Genomic DNA, 10,089 nt, shown 5'->3' with positions numbered 1-10,089 from the left:
GCCCTTTGAATACGACAATAATGGAGGCCTGGGTTTTGTAATCAGCGTTGATCTTCGTGAACTGGGCGGAATAGGATTTGATACTTCGGAATTTAAAGTTGATGTATCTAATGGTGTATATGAAGTCAATGTTGGCACATTATAAAATCATGTACACTCTTAGATGTATCAACTTTAAATCCTGACCATAAAATAAATAGTATCTATTTAATTTAAAATGGAGAGGATTCTATTCCGAACTCGGCTCTCGAGAGGTTGCTACCGTCGTTAGATTACATGCTCTAGGAGAATACAATATTCATCATTCCAGGCTTGTTTTTTCGAAATTAAACAAGACAAAGGAAATGCTACAGGAAGAAAGTTTTTTGACATTTCAAAACTAATACAAGTGGCCATGATATAATTTGATGCATTGCATGCTTAAAATTGTTCCATGGTAGGGTTATTTACACCCCTTTCATTTTGCATCGTTGACATCACATCTCACTTGTCATATCTTTTTTTAAATTTTATTTGGAAGGAAAATTACTTACCTGATCTTTGGGATTTCCAAGTGTAGCAAACAGACCTTTCATCTTTGGGGTATCAAAAATGTCATGATCAACCTTAGGGTGAGTAATATGTCCCAAATGGTCTCTGCCATTCAAGTTTTTGACGAAAACCATTAAATGCATACATAGATACACATCACACGATCAATCATTGACAACTGATCACTTGGGCTTGTTGGCCTTATAAAATTATAATTTCATTATCTCAAACATATTTATGTATATATATATATAGAGAAGGTAATCCATAAGCAGAAAAGAGTGGTTGGCACATCAGAACCACTCTCTTCTGATGAGGAGGAGGGGATGCCACTTTTCACCATGTGAGGGGCGGTCTCACCTCACATGGTCAATCAACTGCCCCACTCTTATAGGGAGGCAACCGACCATTCTTTAGTGCGGGGCAACCTCTTTTCTTTACGTGTGAAAAAGAAAAAGAAAATTAAAAAAAAAAAAATTAAAAAAAAAAAAGAGAAAAAGCGTGAGATAAAAACTCATCAGTTTGCTAAGGCCATTGAGAAAGATTTTTAGTGATTTGAATCACCAAAATAGCTAAAAAACTATTTTAATAAGTCTAATAAAAATGCTATGTTGTGTGTATACAGTGTGTTTATAAAAAAAAATATAATAAAAGCTAGTATCCTAAGCATTTTCTACGCGTAATTGTAGTAAAATAGTGAACGAATTATTTCGAAATATCTCATTCATCCAATTGGTAGTACATATTTAAGTGTGCTTCACTAAGTTCACTTTGATACACTAATTCTAAAATGGGTTAAACTAGCTTGATTTTGAAATCGCTATTACAGATTATTCAGTATTGTGTCTTTTTTTTTTTTTTGCTTAGTTTAGTTGTCATTGTGATTAATCACTGATTATGGATGAAGAGTGCCAAGAATGGGCTTGCAAGTTCGATCTAGGAATGAGCTACGTCTTAACGAAGAGTGCCAAGAATTATGTGGATTAGGTTGTAAATTTGGAATAGATAAACAAGATATGAAGTAAATGTAATTAATGTATATACAAGTCGTGACAAAATGATATTACAGTTAATATGGAAATCCTCTCCAATTCATGGTTGAGATTAGAATTTATTACCACAAGGTAAACATATTCTCATGTCATTTAAAAATACGCAAACATTATGCATATACAAATAGGTGGAATAAAACAAAATCTTGACCATAAAATAATTCAATTGAGAGAATTCTATTTCAGAACATAATGTGGTATAATATCACATAACATATTTAAATCCCAAAAGAATTGTTCTTACATGTGAGTTTTATACTAGATGTGTAGGGCAATTAGAGGACAAAGATCCTTTCAATTTCACTTGAAATAAAAATGATGAGCTATTTTACAAGATTTGATGTCCATGCATGGTATAAATGATTTCATATCATTTAAATTTTCTAAAAAGCGTATGGATATATTTTATCATGCACAATCATCTCAACCGTTCAATCCAATGAATCTTCAATACGACAAAAAAAAAAAAAATTAAAAGGAAGAAGAAGAAAAGGGATCACATGAGCAGTAAATCAAAATTTTCTTCTTGCTCAAGGGTATTCTTTTCACCAAATTCAATTCAGCGAGAAAAGAAGGGCAGGTATTTACCTGTATATATATATATATATAAATAAATTAAAAAAGAAAAGAAAAAAAAAAAAGAACAGATCTCATTTTCTACACGACAATTACAAAAACCATGAGTTTCCAGCAGCTCACATAAATTCCACATCTTCCTCTTGTTCCAGAACGATGGTCGCAAGAGCAAGCCTATAGGATGAAGATCTTAGATTCCTAACCAGCACATAGATCTCCTTTCTTCGCTTTCTGGGCATATTCTTCCACTGCTCCTCTCTAAGACGAGCTAGCAAGACTGCCTCACATAAAGCCTCTGCCACTGGCTTCTTGCTGCACACAAATCCGACCCAATATAGATATTATGACCAAGATCAAAAGAAGAAATAATACAATGGAAGGCAAATAGAAGTATGCAGTTGTTAGGTAGCGAAGGACATGTATACCAACCTCCCTCGAACAAATCCTGTCGTGACAAAGCCGATCGGCCACCGATGAGATTCCCTCGCAACAGCATCTTCTGGTATGTGGAGTTCCCACCTAGCAGAAGATTGCTCCTTGAAGTATGATCTTACAGCAGATTGAGGCATTTGAAGTCTTCCCTCGTCATTTCCTGACCTGCAATTATAACGACAGTAACAATCCTTTCAAGATACTAATTGGGGGGGGGATAGGAAAAATACTAGGCAAAATAAAATGTAAAATTTACAGATTCTAAGCAAAGAAAACATTTCATTAACAAATCATATAAACCAAGTTTGCATTTGGGAGACGAGCATTCTGATGGAAGAAAGGGATAACCCAACATATCTTACAACTTTTCTTGTCGCCGGGGGGGGGGGGGGTGGGGGGGGTGGTATAGGAAAAATACTAGGCAAAATAAAATGTAAAATTTACATATTCTAAGCAAAAAAGACTTTTCATTAGCAAATCATATAAACCAAGTTTGCATTTGGGAGACGAGCATTCTGATGGAAGAAAGGGATAACCCAACATATCTTACAACTTTTCTTGTCAAATATCGCTTTATAATGATCCAAGCATGCACATTTCATCAAATTCAAGCCCTCAATGTACAAAGTTAGACATAGTCACATGAAATTTATTTGATAACTCTTGCAAAGATTCATCTATGATTTTCGCAAATAAGAAGTTCCATATTTGCCAATTCAAAAAATCATGAGAAGCTTATACATTCTAAATGGAGGGAAAAAGTCATTAACCTAAGATAGAGAAGTTTCAAGAATTAACTACCTCGTAATCATCAGTGATAAATCAGTAAGTTGAGGTGCACACACAACAGCTCCCTCTTCAAAAACGCCTTCCTTATAAGCATGGACAAGAATTCGAAGATAACATAATTTACCATCATAACTAAACTGGGCAATACCATTTAGGCTGAGGCCAAACATGCTTTCATCCTTCATAAACTTAAAAATACTTGTCTTCCTATCTGGTAGTTGAGGAAATAGAAGCAAACGATCAGATTGGATTCCTCTCATGAAATCAATCAGCACGGAGTATGTCCTTGCTACCAGTCCATCAAATTGATTACCATGATGAACAAATGATGATTTACTACAATTTTCCAAATCAGAGTTGGACAATAAATTCCCATCAACCATATCTTCCTCGCTGTGAATTTCCCCATTTCCAGCTCTAGCAGGTCCTTTGTTAAAAGCAAGCCGGACAGTGTCCCATGGGGGTGGAATGGGTACTCTCCAAGGTCTTACATCAGGAGGACAACGTTCTGCTTTTTGACTAAAGGCAGCAGCTTCAGTTGCCATAAAGTTTGTGTATGCATTGCAATCAGGAAAATCTGAAGGGAAAAATGGCAACCCCATCTACAAGAGAGAGAAGATTACTATAAATGCTTGATAACCTAGTACTAAAAGCTATAGTTGTAAGGTGCAAAAATACTTACTTCACAAGCAACCCAGTGCTTCTCTCTCAAACCTATTGCATGAGCTTCCTTGGAGACAAGAGGAACCCAAAAGGCCCTGACCCAACTTAAGGGAAGTATAATGGACCATCTGCAATAAAAGAAAACAAACACCAACGAGATACTAAATATCAGGGGAAAAAAAAAATTGTGACAGTTAGATATTTCATGCTTGACAAAATCAATATTTCCCGATCATGTTAGCTTTGCACAAATTATGCAAACAACAAGAAAATAAACTTGATTTAATCCACTGAGGAGCAGCTTAAGGTGGTTTTAAAAAATGGAATCACAATTTGCTCCCTCCAGAAAAATGTATAACAGAATTTATCACTTATCTCACAGACCACTTCAAATTCAAATTTTGCAATAAACATTCAAGAAAATCAAGATGCTTATCTTCATTTTGAACATTAATGAAATATTAAATGGAAAGAATCACAGAAGTCAAAATGACGTTCTTCTTGTAAAACAATAATGTCCAATACAAGATCTTTTTATATTTTTAAAACTAAATCTCTACTATGGAAGGCTGAGCACATGCTGTTGAAAGGGCTAATCACATAGATTTGGGATCCTAAAATTTTGAGTTACATTTCATATAGGCTTTTTTCTACATTCTAAGCACAGATGAACCAGCTTGTTTATTAAAACAGAATTTTCATAAAGAACTGCTATTTTACCCTATTGATGCAAAGTGACACTTATTCCATATTTGTCAAATAACACTACTGTCACACTGGCGCCTAAAAACATCAACAAATACTGACAGTAAGTGAACATGAGCAGTAACACACATGTTAAATGTAAAATCACAAACCAAGCACAAGATTATGTAACACAATTTTATTCTAGTAACACCAAATTGAAAATTTTATCAGGAAGAAAGGAGGTTACCCTATAAGTGAGCCCTTTTGGTTATTATTTTTTAAAAGCAGAATAGGGCAAGATCTTGAGCACTGCACCTTGGTTGAAGTGTTCAGCACTCCTGAATTTGGATCGTCAAGACAAAAGTTATCCATATGCAGGTGATGTTTTTCCAAGCATAACACACTCTCTTCCACAGGTGGACTTACTCCACTGCCATTATTCCACAACTCATTGTCATAATAAATAGTGCTCTTTCCTTCAGGTTTTGACCAAATTGATAAGAGCAACTCCTTGTTGTCTGATATTCCTGTTAATGCAGCATGCTCTTTAATTTCAGCTTCTGGTACACTGAGCATACCAGTAGAAAGTGATTCCGGAACATCGACAATCCCTGTCTCAGGCATTATGCGAGGATCCTTGACTCTAAGAGACAAAATTGCATGAGTACAAAAATCCTCTCCATTTTCAAGAACAGCAGACCTCTTAAATTGAGGGTCATTGTCGGACACTGCCGCTGAATGTATCTTCAATTGCCAAGAATTCTCTGAAGAACTGTACAGCCAGTCAGTGCCATTAGAACCATCCTGAACTTCTTAACTTAATGCAAACTATTTCTACCTTTGAGTAACTTACCAAGTAACAGGATGTAATATCTTCTGAAGATGTTGGAATGCCTTTGATCCCAATACTTCGAGTTTTGCAAGTTGACCTTCACGTGAAAAACAATTGACCAAACATCCCCTCTCATCCATCTGAAGATAGAAGACATGAAACAAATATAACATCAACATTACAGGAGCATGTGACCTAAACACTAGCTGGTTCTCTATTTCAACATTCATGAGTCTAGATAAATGGAAAATCTATTGCTGGAAGAATTATAAACAACTAAGTGTCGCATTGGACAAGGATGTGTAATCTTATTTGAGCATCATATGGCATACATTCAGCACAAAAACAGATAAAAATACAAAATCAAGGAGAACATATTTTTCTTAAATTGTTATCTAAAGATATAACAGCATACATTATAAACGATGTTTTACCATTAGCTATAAGCTTGGTGGAATATATAGGACTTCCCAAGTGACGCCTCATTGGAAGCTGGGAATTTAAGCCAGTAAGCTTCAATAGGTTGGGCTTCTAACAAAGTATTGCAACATATGATGCTCTTATGAGAACCAAATTTAGAATTCCTACCTCCTTTTGGCAAGCAAATTTTAGTGAATCAAATCCTTCACTTAAAGCAGAAACATGTATCCACACCCATAGCTGGCGAAAGGAAGAAGAGCACTCAATACTTTCTGGCTTGTTACATCCATCACCATCATGATCCATAGCATCACTATCTCTATTAAGAACGGGTCGCCACATATAGGTCACAGGAGCAATTGGCTGAGGAACAGGTGCTCCAACATGATGCAGCTGCAAAGTACAAGGAGTTCATATATCCAACCTTAAATAATAATTATTGTCCATAACAGAAGGCTTAATGAGATAACCTACCATAGCACTTCCATATATGACACCAGAAATAACAGAGCGAGAAACATCTTCAGAAAGAGCCGAAGGGGAAGGCACCATTACCATCTTTAGAACTGAAATTAACGAATCCTGAAGCATACCACACGAGATTAGATTATGAATCTCATAACAGATGAGAGGCATTACACCATAGTTTTTGTTGGGCTCATGGAGATTGAAGTAGCTGTTATGACAAACAATTAAAGCCATTGCTTCCTCAGTCCTAAGAGGCCTTTATTATCTAACAATGTTAACAGAAAGGGGAAAAAATTGTAGAATAGAAAATCTTGTAACAAAGAAGAGGGAACGCCTACCTCCGGACCCTCCAATTGGACAGCAACATGATAGCTTGCATCATGTACGAGCACCCCATGTTTGAACCACTTCAAGAGCGCCCTAGAACCCCTTCCTCTGCATAAAAATTAAAATCTTTACTCATAAGTTAGCCACATATATTTTCCATTATAAATAAAAGAAAACCATAGAATCTGAACCACACACACACACACACATTTTTGTACTATCAGTTCCACTTTCCAATTCGAGCTTCTCCAGACAAAATCGATAAACCAAGAAAGAGTTATACACAAAAATATAAACTCCTCTCGATTAGGCACTTAATGGCACAAGCACTTGCACATAAAAATCCTTTTTTGAAAAAAAAAAAATTAAGTAATCAAGATATCAATAAAAGTGTAAGGCCCCATGTACACAGAAGTAAACAAGATAAGCCACTTATCTAGTAGGGGCAAAAAAAATCAAGAACACATAAAAATCCTATATGATTTCAAAACAAGATTCGTGGACTTTGAAATATCTCTTTAAGTCATACATTTAGAGGAAGAAAAAAACAACAATAATAATCCATTACCTGCCCTGCAAACCCATAGGAAGGTAAACGCCCCAGAGCTTCGTCATTGTGAACCGCTTTGCATGCCAAACATGCGTTCTCAGTCTCTTAGTCCCATCTCCAGAAGTAACAAAACCATTCTCCGGATTCATTCGAAGCTCAACTCTGCGACGAACACGCCGAGGAACCTTCTTCTCTTTATATTCGTCCAAAGCATTGCCCTTATCAACTTCTACTCCTAACTTCCGCTTCTTCCTGCATCTCTTCATCGCAACCTGATTGTCGAATGCAGTGGTTCTCCGTCTCTTGTTCCTCCGAGACCTGAAATTATTGCTCAACCGATCCGCGACTATTGAGTGAAGAGCCTCAAGCTCGGGACCTCGAGACTCCATGAATTTCTTGACATTGATTTTGCGTGGAGGTAGAGCTGTTGAAGCTTGAGACCGTTTGCTTCCTTCGAAAGCAGCCATCATATACCAAATTAACTGCCCAAAGAAATAAACACCAAAATAAACCAGAAAAAAAAAAAAAAAGAAAAAAAGAAAAAAAAAGAAAGCAATATTTCAGAATCGACAAATCACATTGCAGTGAAGCTGTTAAAACTATAGTAAAAAAAAGCAATTCCTATCAATATTGCAAGGGTTGGGGTTTTAGGGTTAGGGCTACCTGGTATTGAACGCAGAGTACAACCAGAGAGACAGTGCCGCTTTCCTTCTCTGTGATTTTAGCCAAAATCCTTTTTTGTTTCTTTTTATTGTTTATTCTACAAAAATAAGAGAACATAACAAATATTAGAAAATACGTGTAATTTAAATGGGAAATGAAAAGTTAAAAGAGAAAAGGAAAAAACACGGCCAAATTCCTTCGACTCGCCATTTTTAATTATTTCTTACCATTATTTTATTTAAATAATTTTTTTTCAATTTTTTTTTATTTTTTATCTATTTAATCTTTTTATATGTTTGTTTTTTTTTAATGATCATATTTTTTAATATTTGTCTATTTTTAATTGCCATATTTTAAAAATTTTGTATTATATTTTATCAATTTTTGTATTATATTTAAAATTGCAAATGTCAAATATATATATATATATATATATATATATATATATATATATATTTAAAAACTATGTTTGAATAATTTAAAAAACACCAAACAAAATTGATTTTTTTTATTTCTTTTTATAAAACTTAAATAGAAATTAAATTTAAAAAATAGATAATTGTACCATTGGTCCATGTGATATATTATAATTACAAATCACTCTCTATAGTTTAAAAAGTTTATTGGAGGTCCTTGTGGTAAACTATAAATACAAATCGACCCTCAGAGTCAAATTTCGTTAAAAATTTTAACAGATTCTGTTAAATATTACATTAGCGCCACGTGTCGCCAATAATATAGCGACACATGATGCTGACATCGTATTTGACAGAATCTGTTAAAATTTTTAAAGTAATTTGACTCTAGGGATTGATTTGTAATTATTACTAATTACAAAAACTTCCATGAACTTTTTGAACCAATTATGACATACCACAAAAACTAATAGCGTAGTTATCTCCTTTAAAAAAACTTACACGAACATGATTTTAAAAAATAATAAAAAATAAAACGCTACGCAAACATGTCCTATAGGCTTGTTTTGCAAACCCTTGCCTCACTCCCGTCTCCCACTGCTATATAAAAAAAGGTATTCTACTAGGACTTTCATGATACGCGCTTTCCATCTGTACTCACTGTCGTCAACCGGTCCGGCCGTCTCAAGCTGGTGGCCTTGCTGTTCGATCTCGCCGGCGCGTGGTCTGCACACGCGGGGGTTCTTTTTCTATGGTTAGGCATGTGTGGATCACGCCTTTGTTCTCAGGCCATAGCGAGTGGTGGCTGGTAGCTGGCGGTGATTTTGTGCTGGTTGGGGAGCCTTAAGGGTTGGCGGTGATCTCCTTATTTGATGCTGGCAGTGATGGTTTTTTGGTTGGGTGTATATTCTCTGGTTTCTTTGTTGTCACAGTGTCTATGTTATGCACAATTTTACTGGACTATATCTGTAGAGAGTGGTTCAAAAATGGCGTCCTTGTGATGTTGTGTGTTGTGTAGGCACTGCTTTTAAGTCAGACTTGTTTCTGGCTTAAGATGTTGAGGTTTCTTTGTTCCTCATGTCAATCTCTGTAATGCCTTTATGGCTTTTGTTTCAGCAATTGATGTAGCACATGTTACTTCGTTCAAAAAAATAAAAAAAAAAAGGTCAACTTTAAAAGATTTTTATACTTTTTTACCTTTTATATCAAATCAAATAAATCCGTGATATTTAGATCTTGCAGATGACCGCCAGATATGAGAGGGGTGCGAGATCCCCGCTCTCTCTGCCTCTACCCTCACTCACTACCAGATTTGATGCAAAAACAAATAAATAAATGGAAAAACCGCGGCTCCTAAATCTCACTGCATGGTAGTAGTAGACGAACTTGAAGAAGAAACGACCGGCTAAGAGTAGGAACTACTTCGTCATTATTAAGCGCAACTTGCTTTTCGGGGGTTTCACAAGGAGGTTGAAGAAGATGAAGAGCTGAAGAAACGAAGATCGGCGTCAGAGTGTGAAGGGCGGACAAAAAGGCTGTCCGGCGCAGTGCGAGGAGTTGGAACTCTCTGGAATAAAGGAGAAAAGAAATATAAATGAGGGGGGCGGGGCGAGTCCCCAGGATTTTTCCAAATCCCGATCCGCAAACCGCACCGTGCGGTTTGCTTAAATGTAAACGGGAACC

The 10,089-nt window shown here is 35.8% G+C and overlaps 1 protein-coding gene across 3 annotated transcripts; it reads right to left on the bottom strand.

The window, feature by feature from the left end:
* Positions 1 to 2,216: 2,216 nt before the first annotated feature.
* LOC133867684 (ribonucleases P/MRP protein subunit POP1-like) lies at positions 2,217 to 8,072 on the bottom strand. 3 transcript variants are annotated; one of them, XM_062304445.1, is made up of 12 exons: positions 7,991 to 8,072; positions 7,346 to 7,809; positions 6,789 to 6,885; positions 6,457 to 6,564; positions 6,151 to 6,375; positions 5,584 to 5,702; positions 4,978 to 5,502; positions 4,063 to 4,171; positions 3,529 to 3,982; positions 3,393 to 3,447; positions 2,589 to 2,756; positions 2,217 to 2,471 (listed from the first exon to the last, which is right to left on the bottom strand). In XM_062304445.1, the coding sequence occupies exons 2-12, from the start codon at positions 7,795 to 7,797 to the stop codon at positions 2,279 to 2,281; spliced, it is 2,505 nt and encodes an 834-aa protein (XP_062160429.1). In that variant the 5' UTR covers positions 7,798 to 7,809; positions 7,991 to 8,072; the 3' UTR covers positions 2,217 to 2,278. The 3 variants fall into 3 exon arrangements, with proteins under 3 accessions (XP_062160429.1, XP_062160427.1, XP_062160430.1); XM_062304443.1 differs by having other exon boundaries at positions 3,393 to 3,982; XM_062304446.1 differs by lacking the exon at positions 7,991 to 8,072 and having other exon boundaries at positions 3,393 to 3,982; positions 6,789 to 6,903; positions 7,346 to 7,482.
* Positions 8,073 to 10,089: the final 2,017 nt, after the last annotated feature.

This window comes from Alnus glutinosa, chromosome 5, assembly GCF_958979055.1.
Source record: "Alnus glutinosa chromosome 5, dhAlnGlut1.1, whole genome shotgun sequence".
NCBI classification, from domain to species: domain Eukaryota; kingdom Viridiplantae; phylum Streptophyta; class Magnoliopsida; order Fagales; family Betulaceae; genus Alnus; species Alnus glutinosa.
Note: the sequence above shows the minus strand (reverse complement) of the source record. Positions and strands in the feature narration are given on the sequence as shown.